This window comes from Nothoprocta perdicaria, unplaced genomic scaffold, assembly GCF_003342845.1.
Source record: "Nothoprocta perdicaria isolate Ctin4 unplaced genomic scaffold, notPer1 scaffold_7, whole genome shotgun sequence".
Lineage (NCBI taxonomy): Eukaryota > Metazoa > Chordata > Aves > Tinamiformes > Tinamidae > Nothoprocta > Nothoprocta perdicaria.
The window spans coordinates 6125289-6146874 of NW_020455976.1; the positions used below are offsets into that span (position 1 = coordinate 6125289).

The window sequence follows — 21586 nt, forward strand, 5'->3', positions numbered from 1 at the left end:
ACTCAAATAACGCTAGTTAAGAATTATTATGCCTGACAGTGGGGGAAGAGTCACATTTTTAGGGTTATCAAGGCTGCTCTGAACAGAAGCTAGAAATTTGTAGTAGATACACATGGTCAGGATTGAAGATCTACATCTCACCTGCATTAGAAAAGCCCTGGCTGCAGGCTCCATGGCATTGAGACATTGCAGAATTCTGTCTACTGTCTGTCATCCATCCACCTCGTGTCCCGTATCAGCAATTGTCTTAGCACAGTGCTAAGCATTTTCCAACTGTGTAACTTAGTATCAACCCAGTCCAAACCAGCCCCTTCTAAAGATTATGAGTACACTTAGAAAGCCACCTACTCAAGACATGGAGATACCCAGCTCTGCTCAACTTACAATTTTACTGAATGCTGACAATGTACTGGCACAAAGCACTGTCAGCAACTGGTGAGCTGAAAATAGAGCTCCTAATCTCAAGAGAACAGCCACAGCACAACATCCTGCAAACACTTCAGGCCTTTCAAAATAGGTGATTAATGTCCATATATAAACAATTACATTTTCACTAAAATATCTGTTCAAAGAACACAACTTCTTGTATTAAAATAACGGTGGAGTTACCTTGTGCTATTGATTTTAGAATCAGGAGTAATTTTATATTCACATCACTATAACATCTATTATGCTCACATCTCTGAACCAAAGCAATTTGGAGGTCTTCCAGTTCCTTTTACATCCCCAAACCGACATTACAGAATCACAGAACGCTTTAAGTTGGAAAGGACCTTTAGAGACCTTTAGAGATCATCTAGTCCAATCTTCCTGCTCGAATGACCAAGTCACAGCAGTCAGGCTGTCCCCTCCTTGTTTAGTGCTGGGCACCCTACCAACTGCTGCCTCTTTGTGCTCATCTGCTCCAAGAGTCAACACAGCGTCTATTTTCTAGACAGTTCTGGCTATCTTGTTTCTATTTGATCTCATGCAAGAATCCTAGGTCTTCCTACACTATGGTAAGAAAAAAAATATGCATGAGACCACTGCTGAAATGAGTGCTGGAGGTGCTGGGAGCAGGACAGCCTTGAATAACACAAAACCCCATGACTCAGCAACTACAAAACAAACCATCCCTCCAGGAGACCTGCACATCAGGGCATATAACATAGGATATATGCTGTGCACTCAGCCATACTAGAGGTCTCTGAGGAGAACAACATGACATATTCCTTCCAAGGAGACTTACTTCACAAATAAAAGCTACTTCATTTCCATACGCACAAAGCATGTGTCTCCCAATGCCACTTATTACTGGCTCCAAGGCAGCAAAGCCATTTTACACGTTCTCCTCCTTCTCCCAAGAAACATGCATGGAAACACGAATGTTCAAGAGCTACTTCTCTTTCCTAGCCGTTCCACTTCCTTCACAGGCATAGTGTGCCAAATTCTTCTCAAATTCATTCATGATTTCCCCAGTTGTGAGCACCTCAAAACTACTATATTGCTCTATTTGCTAAAATATTTGCTAAAATATTTGCTAAAATATTTGCTGAAAAAGTGATCCTGATCATGCCAGGTAAAAACTGAATTGCTAATAGAAAAGACAGTTCATTGAAAAATGACATTGTATGGTCTCATTACACTTCATTCTGATCATGCAAGGAATTAAATCGCAAAACCAGTGTCAGTTTGTTATCTTGCCAAATCCTAGCAAGGTGTTTTCTCTGCAGTTAAGAGCTCGTCGTGGCTTTTTTCCTCTTTTAAGTAGGGCCCTACAAAGGTTTTTTGATATCAATGAAAATCTTCCAAAGCTTTACTTAGCAGTAGAACCTTAGTGTGCTTTAAAAGTCATGCCATCGTATACAAAGTACAAGGAGACAGTACAGTGAAAATAGAAATTAGTAGGAGGAATTACCGCTCCAACGGCCTAATACTCATTGAATTGACTGCATGGAAAACATGGAGCGTGTCTGCATGGACACCAGCACATCCCAGCAACAGCGTCTTCTGTTTGCAGAACAGTTTGCAGAACAGTTTATTTCCTTACACAGATTGCAGGACATTACTGTTAAAAATCACCTTAGAAGTTCAAATGTTGGCCTTGGCCCTACAGAACCTTGTCTGAACCATACAGTTATTCAGATACCTATACTCATAGCCTTTTGTCTCATACAGCCTCTTCATGCCAATCATATTTAGCATAGTAACAAATTGGCTTGCAAAAACACTGGGCAAAAAGTAGAAAAAAAATATCAGCATTAGAATCTCCAAAGACTAGACAAGACACCTTTTTGGTTATCTTTGGTTTATCTTATGTTGTACAGGCGCTTTGCACATTTTGCTACAACGGAAACCAGCCCACAATTGATTATGTTTCACAGCTAAAAGGATTTGTACTTACACTTTCCCTTTGCTGCCAGGGTCTGGAAGCCTTGACCATGAAGGCATTTTGGAAATGCTTGTAGTAGAGCAAAAGAGAAACGGAGAGAGAAAGTAGAAAAGAAACAAAAGGCCAAGAAATAAGATATCGCTGTTAGGAAGCAGCTAAAGAATCAAAAGCTTGGAAAAAAGCATGCAAAATGCACAATGGACTCCATGAGTGTACACTGACCACCTAGTCCTATATGCCAGGTATTACAGCCTAAAAATGCCTCAATTTTGAAAACGATAAACCTTGGCAGGTGTAATAGATCCCCGCAGACAGATCACAGAGAAATCCCACCCAAACACACGCAGAGCTGACAGGATGCGACATCCCACCGACATTCATCAACCTGTGGTGTGCAAAACCATCCTGCACAGTCCCCGTGCTCCCAGCTTTGTATCAAAACCACATGCCATTTTCTTGCAAAACACACAAAATCCTAACAAACTGCCATTTGGGAGGTGGGGAGGGGTTAACAGTGCACAGTTATCTTTCCGGACAGGTACTACCTCGTTGCCTCAAGCCTTCCAGTTTGTACCTGCCATCTACCCTTCAGCATCCCACAGGCCACTCCATGGTCCTGCTGCGGCCGCTTAGGTGACAGCTAAACAGTTCACTTCTACGCTGTCAAAACCCAGTCAAAACCTTCACTATTAACGTTTCTAGAGTGCAGAGCGAGTCTCCTGGGATAAGGAAAGGAACGCTGATGCTGCGGGTATCCCGCTCTTCCCCCTGCCCAACCATGTACTCGTCTGTCTGTGCGATGCGGAACCTGGAAAATGTTTCCTAACTGAGCAGGGAGCAATCACGCCATGCCCCAAAGCAGGACATTTCCTCCTACATGTGGCCCTGAGGAGCGGTAATGATAATAAACGTGTTTTATTTGCTTTACCACAGCACAGGGCGGGCCGGCCCTGGCCGCCCCACAGAGGAGGAGGAGGGAACGGGCCGGGGCGGGACAGGCCGAGCCTGGGCGGCGCTTTCGGTTTTGCTTCAGCCCCCGGAGCGGCGCCGAGACCAGGCAAGGCGGCCCCCGGGCCTCCCCCCGACCCCCCTGCGGTGCCCGGGCCCGGCCTGGCCGCGGGTTTAACGCCCCGTCCCTCCGCGCGCCTCAGCCCGGCCTCGCCGAGGGCCGCGCTTGGCCCCTGGCTTTGGGGGTGTCGGTGCCCCCAATGGCCCTTGGGTTTGGGGGTGCCCCGCGGAGCCCTCCGGGGCTAAAACCGCTCCTTTTCGCGGGGGGCAGTGTGGGCCGTGAGCGCCCGTGAGCCACGAGGCCTGGTAAAAGTTCCACGGGGCGGTTTGCAAGGCAGGTATGGAGGTGGCCTCCGCCGCCTTAAATGAAACATACATAAGGAAATTGAGCTATACGTTCTCCCAAGTGCAGGGAAGGGCAGCAGCTGCTGCTGGTTTCCCCAGGGAGAGCCTGGGGTTTCCCTTGCTGCAGCCCCCAGGTTCCTGCTGGATAAATGAGGATGGCCAAGCTTGCAGTGAAGTAACCTGGGGGAAATTGCTGGAATTTGCAAAATAGGCTGCAAGATGGCAGGAAAAATGCCTTTTAATTCCTAAGAAGGACCTCACAACGCTTTCCTTTTCCTAAAGACCACATGCATGTATTAAATCATCATTAGAAGAATATAAAATTTATATGACAGCTGATAGAAGAGAGAAATTAGGAGCTAGGCCTGAGATTCCACCTAGAAATCATAACGTGTTTTATGCTTGTTTGAACGTGTCCATGGAAATGGAAGCAGGAGAGCTTTCAGCAAGCATCAGCATTGGGTAGGACAACCTGCAGTTCCACATATTTTGGTGCTAGTTGGCCTTGCTTTCATCCCAACACCATTCAGCTTCTTGGAATTAATCAAAAGATCTTCCATCATAAGATGACTTCTACCTTAGTTCTTATCAGCATTTTGGTATAAGAAGGGTTATTTTTTGGTAACTCCCACTAAGTAATATTGTCACAGCTATATTATATCCGTCATATGTAGTGTCACACTAATGCTAGGTTGAAAACTGGTTTATAGAACCAGTCTGTTGACTTAAAAAAGAAGTGTTCATTGAGGGATGTTTACTTTCTCATGCACTTACCTTAGGAAGGTCGGACTAGATAATCTCTAGAGGTTCCTTCCAACCTTAACCATTCTGTGTTTACCTGCAGATGTCAGGACACCAGGAGACTAACGTTGACTGCTCCACTCAAAACAGAGATGAGGAAGACCAAAGTGATGTAACCGATGCAAGACCAGACAGAAGGAGCAGATTCTCACTTTTTGAAAAGTAAATTACTGCTTTTTTCCTGCTGTTATTATATCAGTTATAATGCTACCCTTGTAATAGAATTTTAGTGTCCCATTTGCCACATCCACAGCAACATGGATAAATCTAGAGAGGGAAGCAGTTGGGTAAATTTAACATATGTGATCTGTACCCTAAAGCTAAATAGTTATCAAGCTTCTCTGATTTACAGAGCCTTAAAATATCTCTCAGCAGCTTTCCTTAGTAGCCAAGAGACCACTAACTTCACTGAGAATCAGCTGTAGCCCCTCAACTTAAACATTGCCCTTGGGTGGAGCTTAGAATTAAATATGCCACTAATTATCTGTTTTACTACATTCAGCTCAGCTAATCTTCAGCATATTGGAATCCCCTGCTGAGTATTTAAGTTGATTTAAAGCCTGAATGTACTATCTAGGTTGTAGTTCAAAGAAGCTTTGCTGGGGCTAGAGAGGTAACCTGCTACAGAATAAATTAATTTTCTACTGAAGTGTAATATTGCTTTCATAAAATATACAGGAAATAAGAATTATAATAGGCAAATGTGATAGCAATAGTAGAAAGTAGTAGGTAAATGTGATACAAAAGGAGAGAGAAAAAAGTAGTTATATAAAACTTGCTGTTGCAAGTGATTTTTTTTTTAAATCAGAAATTACTCAAAAGCATTTATCTTTTGGGAAACTCCTTGAATATACAATTTGAAATGCTTTTTTTTAGAAGTAAAATTCAATTTAAATACATTTAGATAGAAGAATAAATACCAAGTAACTCAAAAGATTCAACACTTTGTAGAAAATGAAGTTTGAAAAATTTTATCAGAGTTCTTTTGAAGAAAATAAGGATTGTGTAGAAAGGTGACAAGTTGGTTGACAGAGAAAATCTTACAAATCCAAGCACAGAGACAGAACTTGTCATCTTATAGAAACTAAAACTTGTCCTGGAGAAAAATGTGGAAAGAAAGCAAGAGGGTAAAGGAAGAGGGAATGTGACCTGTAAAAGCCTGAGTGTTAGGAAGAAGGTGACTAAAGAATGTTTGTTTATAAATATTATAAAAAAAATAGCAATTGTCTAATGAAATGGCCATGTAATAGACTTAAAAGGATTTTAGAAATCCTTAGAAGGATGTGTTTTTTATGTAATGCGAAATGCTGGTGTAGAACTTAAAGCTGTTAAACAATGTAGATATCAAGGATTTAAATGAGTTCAAAAGAATGTATGAATTCCTGGAAGAATCCTATTCTGTGGGAATATGTTCTGCTTCCAGTTTCTATTTGTATTTTCTGAACACTTATTACTAACTCCTACTGTTATTTGGGAGCCTTTCTGGCTATGTGCTTGCTCCACTTTAGTAGCGTGAAATTACTAGTTGTAGAAAAGGTGTCTAGAAAGCTTTAGATAACTATAACCTTTATGGTTCACAGCTTTGTTTCCGCAAACAAAGGAGTGTTTACCAGTTGGGCAGTAGTTTCAAGGAAATAATACCATGTGCTTCATTTATTTTCACTTACGTGCATACATAGGCTCATAACTGTTTTTTTCTTGAATTAAGACATTAAAATTAATGTTGAGAGGAGCCAAACACTATGAAATTATTGAGAACCATGCAGAAAGGCTGGCTACCTCACAGCTCCAATGCATTCCTCTGGCCATGCTTATGTAGCAAAAGCAGTAAATGGAAGTAAATAAAAATCTCCCCCACTGCAGCTTGGGGAGGCTCTTCTATGTATTTCCTTCACTTGGCAAAAGTGCTAGTGCTTACTTAATTTTGGTGAGTAAAAAGTGCTTGGGAGGAGAGGTGTTTGACAAAATCTTGAATGAACGTTTGCTTTGTTTGCTGTAGGGTTTCTAGCCACCAGATGGCACGCTAGCATCACTTTTGCTTACTGACAAAAGAGGAGGGGGGAAAAAAAGTTATTGTGATGGAAGAGAAGTTCCCTAGAGCTGCAGTTCAGCAAAGCGTTGTGCTTCAGAAAGCAGAAATAGCAGGATACTGTCTGGCAAGCCTGAGCACAGCACAGCTGTAAATGTTATGCATAAAAGAAAACTGGGCTGATGATCTGAAGTGTGTATTTAAATTCTTTTTGTGATGACTGGGGAAAAAAAAAGCCATAAAACTTTCTTTTCTCTCTAAGTGCTTCTGTAATATTATTTGAGGAATTATCTCTTAAAATAGTCTCACTTTCCCACAGGATTATTTAGTATCTTTGTTTTATGTATTTTCTTTCATCAGGGTACTGCATTGGGAGATAAGAAACATGATAGCTAGATATATTTTTAGCATGCAAGTAGCATCACAAAAAAAAGCTCTGGTTCCACGGTATTAAATAGAGCTAGAATTTCTTGCAGTTGTGAGTTGTTTTTAAATGTATATCTGAAAATTACAAGCATTTGGTACACTAGCGTTTGCTCTACCAACATTCATAACCGTTTGTGGGCCTCAGTGAAGAATAATGCAGTAGAGGGCGAGTAGTAGTAGTATCTAGATATCAGCAACTTTCTAATTTAATTTTACAGAGGCATTTGTCTGCTGGTTCCTTTCATCCTTTTTTTTTTCCTTCCAGCCCTGCTAGCTATCTGTTTTACATTCACTATTCCCTTTTTTTATAGAAATATAAAATAACTTTTAAATCTATGTCTAAAAATTCTTACAAATAACTAGTTATCACTGAAACTCTTCATGATTCTATAGTGGCTTTAATTCAGAAAAATGAATTGTTACAAGACTAAAGTGAGGAACGGGGAGGGGGACTTATAGGGAACATTGATACATAGTCACCAAGGGTACATCAGCTATTTAACAGTGCAAAGCAGCAAAACTTCTATGAAGTATTTATTGCTGCCAAGCCAGAGGAGTTGAAAAATTGAGACTTTGTTTTAATTAATTTGAAAGTCTGCCAAAAAAAATCTGTGCATGTTTGGTCTTCCGTAGTTCAGCAGTTGTTACAGCCGCCAGCTAAATGCCCAACCTTTGCAAACTAGTGTTTAAATCCGAAAGGGTTGCAGGTAAAGAAGGCTTTTTTCTTTTCTTTTTCTTTCTTCTCTCCATATGTATAGTGTTTATTGAGGTTTTAGAGCACCAGCTTGGGGAAGTGCAGATGTTACTAAAACAGTGTAATTAATTGCATGATGTAGGTCTCAGTATGGCCATATTTCTCTAAATGGCTTTATCTCTCAAACAAGAAATAACTATTTTTGACATTCAGCCTTATAACCTTCCTTTGCATATGGGAAGGCAGAAAAGGGATGGACTGCTTGTGATTGGTTTTAAACATATTTGCATGAACGTGTTTTTTCCTGTATAATCATCCTGATCCTAGTAAGTTGTTAAGTTAATAGATCACCTAATTCAGTGAGACCGGATTCCCTTCAGGAAAATCCCTGATTCGGATGAATAGCCAGTTGTAATGACAGCTCTGGAGCCGAGACAGGACTAGAAGTTGTCTTTGTGTGTCAGCCTTGCTCTTGTGTTGTGCTTCAGTACTGTGAGGGAGATACTTCCCACCCACTTTTGATTGCCAGTAGTTTATTTTTATCCAGTTTATAGGAAGCTTATGTGCATACATAGGGAGAACTGTTGGAAGAATTGTTTCACAGCGTGTAAGTTTATGGGGTTTTTCTTCTTTTTTTTTCTTTTTTTTCTTTTTTTTTTGTTCATTCTCCGCTAGCGTCTTTATCCATTTCCAGAGTTACTCATTTTATGTTGTTAGGGCCTTTTGGAAGCACTGTGCCTGATATTATAAAGGAATTGCTTTGTCTGTAGAGAAGTTGCCCCTGTTCACATTGGGTATCTGAGGGCTCTGTCAGTGTCAGCTGCTCCTGCCTTTCAGTCGGTGCGTTCAAAGCCAAGTGATGCCTTCGGTGATGCTTCATCTGTTTCAACATAACTTTTCCAGTTCTGTACCAGGTTTTTTAGCCACTGAATATTACAGATCCTTTTAAAATAAACATTGGTAAGAAAAGTATATCGTTAGATAGGACGGAACAAAAATAACCAGGTTAGTTTGCAAAGGAGAACAGCAGATGACGGTTTCATTAACTGAGGTTATGCTCTGGGCTGGAACTCAGCGATCTGGACTGAAGGCGTGATTCAGACGCTGGTTTCCTTTATGGGTCTAAACGATTTTTGCCTTGGTTTACCCTGTAAAGGTTTCTCTCTTCTTTTCCCCCTCTCCTTTTTAACTGACTTCTAAGTATCCTGACTTCAGTGCTTACTAACTGAAATCCGAGCTTCAAAGTCCAGCACAATACCAATTTAGTTTTGTTTCGAGTTTGAGTTCTACTTTACACAAATGTGTATTCCCCCTGAAGCACTGAACCTGTAACTTCAGAAAAAAAAATGTTTCACACAGCTCCTTTTAAGCTAGTGGTTTTATTTTCATTTTCTTGTTTGATCTAGAACCCAAATAGTTGTGTAACAACTATTTAAAACTGTGGCCAGTGCTTGTACTGTCCCCTTGGAGACTTTCAATGTACTTTATGGGAAATGTTCGAGTACCTTGAATTGTATCCAGTCCAAAGTATAAGAAGTCATTAATTTGCAGTGAGTATTTGTTTCCAGTTTCCTTAGAGACCTCCTCATGTGAAGCACAGCAAACACTGAGTTATTCTTCTCTGTGTTTATAGCAATCACAGTAGCAAGTCAAGAATCAGAATCCCTTTCATCTCCCTCATTGCGGTGAACTTTGTGTTATTGCTCAAAACAGGGAGGAAAACTGCAAACTACTATAGGGTGTAATTTTTTTAAGCCACTAACAACGAATCCAAATTTATTATAAATCAGAACTGTAAGAGTAGATATATATGTACACATATATATATATAAAAATATATATATATATAAAAAAGTTCTGTGAATTACAGTGAAAAAGGGATTTGTAAACAGTGTATGCCAGGATTGTTTTTTAGAGAAGTTCTTGGTGTAAATGTTGTGGAGATGATGGAAAAGCTCCTGAGAGAAAGAAGACAGGTTATTAGCAGCTTGCTATCTCATGTCCTACCTGAAGATCTGCTGTATTTCCTGCAGTCTTGTGCTGGGGCAGTGTAGAATTGGAGCGATGGGACTGTGTTTTCTGCCTGTCAGCAAAGGTAGGTCAGGCCTGTGTGACCTCAGCTTGCAGGCGGCAGCCGTGGAGGGTTGAATAGCCCCACAGAAAAGTCCAGCGTGACCCACTGCTGACACAGGCGAATCCTTGGGCCTGAACACAGAGCATCCCCTTTCAGCCTCCAACGTAGCCCTGAGCATGGTGGCTCCGAGAGCTCCCGGGGAAGACCACGCGTGCTCCTGAGCACAAGGTGAAGCTCTTCTCCGATGCAGTGTGGAGTGCCCTTTGATGATGAGCCAAGGTACTGTAGAGTGCGAGGGAGTTCCTGCCTGCCTTCTCTGCTGCCCTTTTGGAAGTCCCAGGAGTGAATATCTGAGAAGAGTTTAGCTTATATCAAGCTAGCCATAATTCTGTCGGCATTTTGCAATCGCTATTCCTAGCCGGAATGTTCTCTGAGAAATGGTGTTTTGGAGGTTTTACTTTATTCTAGGTTATTTTCCATGCTGTCCCTATAGCAATATACTGGTAAATCGTTGCTAGTATCTGTGACAGATGAGAGGAGCTTTCTCTTTTATTTTATGGAATAAATGGGAATTGCCGATGTACACTATACTACTAGATGTGATCCCACAAGATTTCAGTTTCCAGAATGCCGATGGAAAGCTTCTATGTGCAGGTTTTGTAGAAATGAGCAGAAGGCCTTTCAGCAAGCAGCACTATGTGTTATCTTTTATTTGTAAAACTTTACCTTTTCAATGTTATTTGAATGCTGCATTGCAAAACACACAGGGTCCTGCACTGCAGATATCACGCAGGGGAAAATTTTGGAACCTGAAGATGAATTGCCAATCAAGGGTTGAGAGTCTTGAACTTAATCCGTTTTGTCCTTTTAGCTGCCTGTGTTACGCCCCAAAATTGTCATGTAGGTTGTAAATCGCTCTTAAAATGTCAAGTGCCTAAAGACTAAGAAATTGCTGCCAGGATTTTCTTTTTTTCACTCCTTCCTGTTAACTTCGGGTGCAATATTAGACATAATAGACTGTCTCTGATAACTTTTTTTAACGAAATGAAGCTGGATCTGTCTGTTTCATTTGTATGTAATAAGTAAAATTGCAGCCACAGTTTTGCTTTGGATTATGCTCAGGCTGTAACACATACTTCAGAAGGACAGGAAGACTTATTTAGATATAACCAACAATTCCAAAGGTGTGCATATGCAGTGTCCAAAGTGTGCCAGAAGTTATACCGTCAGACAGTGCTCCCAGCTGATGAGAGCCCACAGGTAACCATTGCTGGTTGCTTCTGCCAGGCAGTGCAACTTGATAAGCTGCAAGCCTCACTGTTAAACCAAGATCCACAGACTTTTAAGGCTAGCATTTACTTCAATAAATGCCATATCCTATGAAATGCAACCCTGCCCTACAGTTGACATTAAGCCCTTAATGCCTGTAGAGGGTTATTTATCCATTCAGGGAAGTAACTGCGTAATAATCATAAATAGAACTTTATAGCAAACTGGTGGTTTTGCAGAGATCCACTATTAACCTCCATAGTGCATAACCTTTTCCTCAGGCAGTCATTTCCACCAGTTTTCCTAACCTTTTTAAGCCTGTTTCTGCAATACTTCTCTTTCAAAATTAAGCCTAAGGCTAGTCTTTAAAGTTATAAGGAAATCTTGGAGCTGGGAGTTTCCCAGGAAACAAGTGGAGCCTTCATTAACTTCCTGGTTTGAGTTTCATTTGAGACAAAGACCTCAAACCTGGCCTTCCTTCGTGAGCCGACAGTCTCTGTCCAAAGATATTTTTAATAAATGACAAACCGAGAAGCTGGGATCTAAACACTTATTGTGGCCCCGTTCCTGGCAGGATGGTTTCTGTTTTGCTGCCTGCTGAGTCCCGTTGGTCTCAGCAAGCCTGCTGCCAGGAGCAGGCTTGGGCGCCTTCATGAGGACGTGTGCGTTGGGACGAGGGCAGCGGCCGTTACGTTTCGGTGCATCCCTTCCCAAATGGGACTCTTGAGGTTTAGAGCAGGGCATGAAGGAGCAGACGGTGTCCAGGCTCTATGGATCACACTGAAAAATAGAAGCCTTAGACTCTGTTGTTACCAGGCTGGTATTTTGCCATCATCATGGCCAAGGAAAAACAGGAACACTGAAAGGATCAAGAATCTAGGACTTCTTGACTGATTTTTATTTCTCTGTATTGCTTATGTTGTGTTACTGCTATCTGAATTACTGCTGATGGATTTTAGGCAAGACCAAAATCACCCATAGTAAGCAATATTGGTGAATATTGTCTAGGTGCTTTGAGGGAGAATTTTGTGTTCTGTTGTCTAGGACTCCTTTTTTTCCTGTTCTTCTAAATGAAAAATTCTGTTATATTGAAAAGATTCTGACTTGAAAATCAGAAATTTCTTATTTATCTGGTGTGTATTTAGAAACAGCCTTCTCTAAGGACTGGTTATTTTGTTGTGCTCCTCTACCAAAGTCAGTGGTCATCTTAAAAATGGTTAGCCAGTAGATTTCTGTAGGGACATTGAAAGTATGAAATCTTGCTTGATCACTTTGAAGCATTATTTAAGGCTTATTACCAGGCAATTACTTGAACTCTTAAGCTGCATTGCAGTTTATCTACCAATAGATAATTTAAAAATTTGGGTAACTTTGTTAAAAATGGATTGTAGGGGACTGTGGTTTTTTTTAACTTAGTTTACAGTTAGATTTAAGCTCTGTGAAGAGAGTAGGTTAAAGACATTAATAGCAGACCCTCTACAGAAAGGCACAGTGGTAAAAAGATATTTTAGGTTTTTGTTCTGTCCTTTTGATGTGGAGAGTCCTCTACCATTCTTTAGGAGCTTTCTGTAGGAGGAGGTCTAGGCAAATCCTGCTTAAAACCATGGCCAACTTGCCATCCCATCGTAAAGTTGGAACAAAACAGTTAAAATCCTTGAGTGGAGGATGTCTGTGTAGTATCAATAAATGCCATGTAGATCTGTGTGTGTTTATACACATTTTATATACACATTTGTTTTTAGATGTTTGCATATATTTTATATAAAATATACTGTATTATTAATAGGTGTTACAGTTAATATCCTTATCTTTTATAGTTTCTGCTTTCTGATTATTAGATTATCCATTTTTAAAAGCCAGGCAGTTTAAGACATATTCTCCCTGTCCAGAAATGTTGCTGCTCTGCCAGCTAGATACAACATTAACAGGAAAAGGCAACAGGATAATCTGTTATTTGCATGCTGCTCTAAATCTGCATGTCACTTTACCAAAGTGGATCTGACAAAGAACAAAGAGTCTGCCTTAAAGAACTTGAGATCTAAAAAATCTCGAGTCAGGTTTAACAAGTGTCTTGTGCTTGTTATTGCCAATAGGTTTCAGGAGCAAGAAATCCAAAGAAAGGAGAGTGTGCCGTAATTACAGGTATCCTAAATATGGTGGATTTAGATTGGATAAAATTATCAAAGCTGAAAGTTTGGAAAGAAGGTTATGGATGAGTAAGACATATTTTTAAAGGTGAACATTTTCTTTTTAACAAGACCCTGCTACCAGTTACTAAAGGAGAGCCACAAAAGTCCCTAACTTTTCTGGGAGTGAGAGGGAATATATCTGCTTCCTAAACTCAGGTACACCCATATAGTTTTATTTTAAGGTTCTTTTTGGTTAAACACGTTAGCTCCCTCTTAGGAGGAGGACAAAAAAAAAAAAAAAAAGTTCCTGTAAGGCAAAGAATTCAAAGCTTTATGGACTGTGGATTACTATTAGTCTCTTAATCATAGCTAATATTCAGTTGTAGTTAATGGATTGCTGTAATAGTTTCTATCTTAGAGAATGCATTTTCTTCCTCTTAAGGTTCCCTTTGAGCCATTCTTCCAACATTGTGCTGGCATGAAGAGGACCCAGCCCTAGAGCGGAGCAGGTTTTTTTAGAGCAAAGGCTTCTTGCAGACACAGGCCCTCAAACCTGCCCAGAGCTCAGCACTGCTGCACTGCATGGCTCAGCTCTTCTCGTGGTACACTGGCTTTTCCTCAAAGCATTAGGTAGCGTTTAGGATATATGGACTTCCAGGTGATAAACTGAAGGTGTCCCATGGAAGTATATCATGATACACTTGAACTTGAGCTGTCAGGTCTCACTGAATTGCTTGAGGCCCTGGAGGACTCGCATACCTGAGCCCAGGAGCTGGGTGTAGCAGGTGAGAGATGTAATAAGGAACTGGAATGTCCAAGGAAACCAATGTACTGCCTACTGCTTTTTATTGCACTAATGTGAAATACCAATATACAGCAGGAAGGGAAAGTACACTGAGAAACTGGAGAAGAAATTCCTAGTGCTGGGAGATTCCTTTAAATAAACTTGTGAAAAGATTTATACAGCCTTTGTTTGAATGCTATCAGGGCATTTTTAGTCTTTTAAACCCTTGAATCCCAGTATGCTTACACACTGAAACTGTAATTTACTCACAGTGGAATAGGAAAGGAAGTTTATGTTGTCCTAGCAGTCCTGCAGGCAATTGGTATCAGAAATTATGTCAGTGCAATTTAATGCATCTCAATTGGCTTTTATAGAATTTTAGTCTTTTGCAGTGATGAGAAATTTGGCCTTTGGTACTGAAAACTTCAATTACAGAATGATGAATAGTATGAGAAAGCTTGATTTTTATATTTGAAATGTGAGAAGTTGATAGCAATGATTTTCCCAGGGCTGACACTGATTGAGTAGCCTTCATGAAGTCACATTCCCAGAAAAAATAGTTGTCAAGCCTAAGACCTAGATTTAGAGACACAGTAAAGATGAAAATGTGTGAGCTATACTAGCTTGCCAGAGGGGCATTTCAATTTTGTTCAACTCTTGACCGAAAGGAGAGAACATGAAATATGTGAGAGTGCTGATAGGCAGAATATTTCTATCAAAGGAAAAAGAGGTGACTGGTATTGGAGTGAGTAATTATGGTACAGTTATAATTAAAAATCAGAGAAAAATGGAACAACCATAAAATACAAATTTGTGTTCAGGTTAGTGAAGTCTTCCAAGTCCAGAAAGAGCTAAATAGAAGGCACTGGGTATCTGGCAACTAGAAAGAGATAAAAGAGGAGACGAATAGTTTTATAAAATATATAATAAACCTGTGGCAACCCTCTCACATTTCTGTTTTTACTTTTATTTATTGGAAGACTTAGTAAGAACAACAGCTACAAATATTTATATTAGCATGTGCCCAGTTTAAAGGTTTGAAAATAAAGAATTATAAAACTTTATGCTGTCACAGACAGGCTTGTCCCTTATGGGAAGTTTTCCTTAAGGATTGTTATGTTTATATGTAATGATTGCGTTATTGTTTGTTATTGTAAGGGCTGATTTTAGCTGGTTTAAGCTGTAGGGTAGAACCTTAAAGCATCAGTTCAGTCCAGTTGGGCAGTTTCTGTATCCTGATAATTTAGCACAGAGAATAAAGTTTCCAAAAATAATCAGGTCTGGACTGCAAACCTGAAATACGTATATACCACAAGTTGGCTTCCTTAATCATTCAGGTTGGATTAGTACCAAAAGTTTTCAGGCACTCTTTTGTTTTCTGCCAGTAAATAAATTGTAGGCGTAAACCTACAGTAAATGGGGCTGCTTAGTGCTTGATCCTCTTGGAAGGAATCATTTGAGCAGAACTACATCCTCCTCTGCAAAGGTGAGGAGGAATGGAAAGAACAGACTGCCGAGTGCTGTAACCGTACAGCACAGGCTGTCTGTGGCACTTGACACTGTACGGCATGGATTCTGGCCAGCTTTGGGCAATACCAGCAGTTGCTGCATCCCTTAAAGTCTGGATATTTCTGCATGGATGTGAACACATGACTGAGGTCAGGGGAGATGCTGTTTGGTTACACAATTATGCCACTTAAATTGGCTCATATTTTCAGTTGGCTTTCTTGCGTGGTGACATGTCTGTGTGACTTCTGAAGTAGAATTAACCCACCTTCCACGTCAGAAAAGCAGACAGGGTAACGTGATATTGTACCACCAATACAGATCTATCCTGAGGGTTTAGAACTGTTCCTGGTCTGCACATTACTAAAAATTTGGATACAGAGCCCTTTAAAAAGAAGTCCTGTGGTATGTGGCAACCACTGTTAGTCACAGAGCTTGCTTAGGGAGTCAGTGAGGCCAGCAAAGCCTGTACAAGCTAGAATCCCATGTGCACTGTGAAAATTCGCCTCTTCACTGACCCGAGTCATTGTTTGTTGTTTCGAGATTTCTTTTTCTCCACTATTTTGCCAGCAATCTGTCTAGTGATGCTGCAGTGGAGGGATTTTTGCCTTAAAATAAGAACCCAAGATCTCTTTCCAACTCTAATGTATTAACATCATACAGCTTTGGATAGTTCTTTAAAATGGTTAAAGTCTTTTCTTGAAACAAAGTGTACTTGATTATTGCTCTCAGAGCACTCCAGCAGCCGTATGTGAAGAAAATACCAATACTTGCCATTGCTAGCAGAAATGGTGCTTCCCATATATCTAATAAAATCCTCAAGTGGAGGCCGTTCAAAACCTTATTTTAAAGCCTCCATGAGAAGGCTGAGAGATGATATGAATATGGCTGCAGATAGAGTACAGAGAAGGTCAACCAAGTGAAGCTCTTAAGCTTGGCCTTTTGCAACAGAGCAGGAGTTTACTCAAGGGAAGACTGTTATAAAATTGATTTACAGTAGCATATCAAAATGAGGAATAATCTAGAGAAGGTTTGTCACAGTTTCCTATTTGTCTTTTCCCTTAGTAATTGAGAAAGAGAACAGCAATTGTTAAACTTGCTGTCTTTAAACTTGCTGGGAAGGTAAGAACTTTTTTTTGTAAACATTCAAACAAACTTGGCAGCAATTTCAAGTTTACAGGCTATAATTGAAGCAAATAGCATAGTAATCCTTCAGAAAGGCTTAGATATCGGAAAGAATAGTGGAAGTACTTTATTTTTAACATCTCAAATTTCAAATTATGTAGTACAGTTATTTGTGCAAAGAGAAGGGGTTGTTTTTCTTCTAAGATATCAGCAAGAAATATATTGGAAGCAGGATGTGGGACCACACTTTCTTCTGCCTCTTCTTGATTGTTATTTTTAATCACACCTTCTCCAAAACCTTATATTGCTGGAGTTGAATTGGTCTTTAGTATCTCACTGGCTTCAGTTCAGCTTGAGGAGATCTAACCAATATCAGAAGCTATCTGCTTGGACCAAAAAGTCTGATCTAAAAGCAAGTCCTAAAATATTAGCAAGTTCCTCATGCTTGTTGTGCAAGAGTGACAAATGATGACTATAACTGGCTTGGTTGCTTAATACTTAATTTAGGATGAATTAATAAGGTTATGCTCTACCTCTGCATCTCTTTCTAAATGAATTAGAAATCTAGGGTGGCTTTGCCATTATGAGAATCCAATAGTATACAGCAACTGCTGCATGAGAATCACAAGATTCAAGAGAAGAATTATTATCTGTAATGTCTATCTGAAATATAAAGGAATATAAATATTAAAAAGATGAGTTAGAGTAGCCCTAATGGTGTGAATCAAGATCAGCAGCCACAGTGCACGTCACCAGCCGCTAATACTCTTTTCATTTGGTTCACATAGAAAAAGGAAGAATGGAGAAGAGGAGCAGCCTAAGACCACTCTCAGTAATCAGTACCGAATTGTTACACCCACATTCCAGTATAATATGGACTACAAGAAAGTTGGGAAATGTGTTATTATAAACAACAAAAATTTTGAGGAGAAAACTGGTAAGGTCTTTCCTTTGATATTCATTACAGGTTTTTAGACGTTTTACACTTTCATTAACACATCCATTATATGCTTATACTAGAGCAGCTCTTGGCAGCTTCTTTGCAGTTGACACATCCTTATGGATGTTTTTAAGAGCAAGGTCTGTCAGCTTGAAACCAAACCTTTGCCCCAAGTTTTAGGTTCTGTCTTTAAAACTGGAACTTTCTAATCAGCAGCCCATGTTATAACTTTTCTGTCACCAAGCTACAGCTGAAACATGCAGCTGTGTGATGAATTCACACTCCTGAGATGGCTGAATTAACTTTCCAACTGTGGATGCTTTTGAAGCAGACAGATGATATATGTTATAGTCAATTTTAGAGGTTTTTGCCAGGCCACAATGCCTCTTTTTTTTCTCTGCCTATTGTGCAAATACAACAACAAAATTAGCTGTTTACTCCAAAGAATTTCCATAAGCTTCTTTTTTGTGGACTCATAGTGGGATTTCTTCTCGATATAGAAAGATATGTCAGGAAATGGGACTAAATTTAGTTTTACGTGGGGTTATAACCGCAGCGTTTTTGCTTCAATTTCATAGTTTTTGGTAGGTATTTTAAAGGTATGAGTGTGTTCTTTTTTGTTTTTATTTTTTTTATTTAATGATGCTCAACCCTCTATGCTCTTTATTCTTGGAATGTCTTAGGCATATATTATATTACATAGCCAAAAGGAGGTAGGGCCAAAGAGGTCTCATGGTGCAAAATGTTGGGAATAAGCACAAGGTGCCTATTGTCATTGAATCTTGCCTTTCTTGCATTAAACTGGAGTCTCTCAACTTTTTCTGAATGTAAACAGGTTATTTGAGAAGATTATTAAAGGACTAATTAAAGGATGGTGTTTTAAAGTAATGTCACCATGATATTGGTGTCAATGCCACCATGTCAATAAACTGTAAACCTGAAAAGTTACCTATAAATGTATGAGCTGTTTTATATGCACTCAACTGTATTATTTGTTCTCTGGCAGGAATGGGCACACGCAACGGCACTGATAAAGATGCTGGAGACCTAGCCAAGAGCTTTAGAAACTTGGGTTTTGAGGTTTGCATATACAATGATCGAAGTCGTGATGATATGGAAAAATTACTGAAGCAAGGTAATAATTTAGAATTATAGAACAGGTTAGGTTACAAAGGAGATCTAAAGGTCATCTAGTCCACCTCCCTAGTCAGAGCAAGTTAAATTAGAACAGGTTGCTTAGACCCTGTAAAGTGTAATTTCTTTTTATGTTGGAGGAATTGGTTTCTTCCTCCCCACCTCTGTACAGTTTTTTTTAATAATCCAACTGTGTACAGTTTTCTTCTGTTTTCTTCATGCTGAACTGAGGAGTGTGGTTCATCGTGCCTACTCCAGAGGCTTAGGCTCACTCAAGTGCAGAGATGCAGTCATCACATTAGTGAAAAGTGTCTTCTGTCATCTTCATCTATTACTTTTTCTCTGCCTTCCATTGAAGGAGACATCAAGTACATATGTGGTCCTTGAAAGACAGATTTGCTAATTGACATTTTCATTTAAAATACTGCTTCTTTTGGGCTAAGAAGTGTTTGATTTACAGCTGCTGAGGAGGATCATGGTGATGCTGCTTGTTTTGCCTGCATCCTTCTAAGCCATGGGGAAGAAGGCCTTATCTACGGCACAGATGGACCCATGGCAATCAAAAGTCTCACTGCACTCTTCAGAGGAGACAAATGTAAAAGCCTCATAGGCAAACCCAAATTATTTTTCATTCAGGTAATAGCCTTAAGGTAAATATAACATGCTTTCCCCACTGTAGTAGTAATATATTATGCTGTTTGTGTGTTTTGGAAGAGTCTGTAAGCTTGTGTGTTATGTAATAATTGAATGCTGAGGACAACTCTAGAAAATTGGCCATACTTTAGGGTAAGTTGGATATTACACTTAAGTGGATGCTGATTTAGCATCTTGATAATCCTTTAATGGATTGATCCTGCAAGACCACTACTTTCCTTACCCATTTTCAGATATGGTTCTGCCTGCCTAGTAAAGTTAGTCATCGCTGGGCATTTTTCTCCATGAACATTATTACTAAACACTTAAATAACTTGAGGCATTACTGTTTCTAATTTATGCAAAGTATTGCTTAAAGCTGTGCCATTAAAAAGTGCTAGTGACTACTTCTTTGTGAAGCAGCTTGTTTCTCTTTACTAGACAAGTTGTCGTTGTCTTCTGACTGTTTCAGGCGTGCCGAGGCTCTGAATTTGATGAAGGGATACAGACCGACTCTGGACCTGCAAATGACAACCTGGAAACAGATGCCAATCCTAGATACAAAATTCCAGTAGAAGCAGATTTTCTGTTTGCGTATTCCACTGTCCCAGGTAAAATAAATAAAAAGAATTTTAAAAAAAGGTCAGCAGAGGAAGCCTAGTAACTGGCTCGTTTTTGCTTGCACTACTTGTATCTCTGAATTAGACATCCACTGTTACACTTAAATTTCAACTCATAGGTGTGAATAAATAAATAAAAAAGTGGAATTATGCTCTATGAAGAGCCCTTTCAAACTTCTTGTGTGTGTGTGTCTCAAGCACTCTTAGCACTTACATTTTGGGAAAATACAAATAGAGTGCCATATTGGTTTTCACTGCTGTTCAGAAACTGAATGTGCTGTGGCTAGCACACTTCACCCGTAGTGAAAACTTAGAATCTAAGGGAAATATTCCCACTATAGCGCTATGGAGCTAACAATATGGCAGTATGGGAGTGCTTGTCACAGAAGTGGTAACTTTGAATAAAGTACTTGGCTTTACACTGTTAACTCTGCATGACAGTTGTCATCATCGCAAATCAGCTATCTTAAAAATGTGAGTTGAAGGCAGGAAAAGGAAGCACAAAAGCACCAAGTGTATTCCTGGGTAGGAGAAGCATGGACTCTTACTGCATTTTCCCAAGTGCAAAAATGTGGTATGGTACTTGAGTGCTGAGAGAATCAGTGAGCTAAGAATACACAATATTCTCAGCTTTAATGAACTACATATTACAAGTGATGAAAATTAAACTTTCCATTTACATGTAGTTACTCCTTTAGCCAGAACCTTTCACATAAATTTATACCTCTCTGCCGTTGTACTTTTTAGCATATGACAATAAGGATAGAAAAAAAAAAAAAAAAAAAAAAGGAGGTAAAAACCCACTGGACCTTCTCTCTTTTTCTGTTAGGTTATTATTCCTGGAGGAATCCTGGAAGAGGCTCTTGGTTTGTGCAGTCTCTGTGCTCTGTCCTAAATGAGCATGGAAAACAACTGGAGATCATGCAGATCCTCACACGGGTCAACTACGTGGTGGCCACGAATTTCGAGTCGCAATCGGATGATCCACGCTTCAGTGAGAAGAAGCAGATTCCCTGCGTGGTCTCTATGCTCACTAAAGAACTTTACTTCTGAAAAAGCTTAAATGCAGCCAGTGGCATGAGATCAGGATGTGCCATTGACAGGGAGACTTGATAATAAATCATTGTAGCACAATAGCACATTTTTTAATATTAGAAATGTAATTATACTTGACTTTTATATTGTATAAGCTGGGGTTTCTGAAGCATGGGTGATATGCAGGAATTTAATGAAGAAACAAATGCCTTGGGCCAGTCTTACAGAGAGCACTAATTACCATGTCTTTATTTCCCTTAGTGTGACTATCTTGATTTTTGGGTGCTGAAAACGTATATATCCAACCTATAAGCAAAGAAGGCTTCCAAAATTACACCTATCCTCCATATTATTTCATTCTCAAGAGATGCTGTGAACTTTTCTTTTGTAATCTTTAACTGTTATGTCCCATTAGTGCTTTTTGATTATTTATCCCCCTACCACTTAATGCTCCATCTAATTTCATTCATGTTTTGGTTGTTGATTTTTCTTTTTAATCTTACACTGCTCTTGATGTTTCACCAATATGAAGAGGAAACCTTTCATTGTTTGCTGCTTTAAAGGCTGAGTAGAATAAAAAAAAATGTAATTTTAGATATCCATGTTAGCAGCTACTAGGAGGAAGGACAGACAGATCACAAATTGGATCAGGATAGGATTAAA

The 21586-nt window shown here is 39.6% G+C and overlaps 1 protein-coding gene across 2 annotated transcripts; it reads left to right on the forward strand.

Annotated features, from left to right (window-relative positions):
- The first annotated feature begins 4568 nt into the window (after positions 1-4568).
- CASP7 (caspase 7) lies at positions 4569-21586 on the forward strand. Of its 2 annotated transcripts, none has more exons than XM_026050769.1 (6): positions 4569-4687; positions 17350-17498; positions 18508-18636; positions 19096-19271; positions 19741-19879; positions 20718-21586. In XM_026050769.1, exons 1-6 carry the CDS (start codon positions 4569-4571, stop codon positions 20939-20941), a joined length of 936 nt encoding a protein of 311 aa, XP_025906554.1. In that variant the 3' UTR covers positions 20942-21586. The 2 variants fall into 2 exon arrangements, with proteins under 2 accessions (XP_025906554.1, XP_025906556.1); XM_026050771.1 differs by lacking the exon at positions 4569-4687 and adding an exon at positions 5113-5138.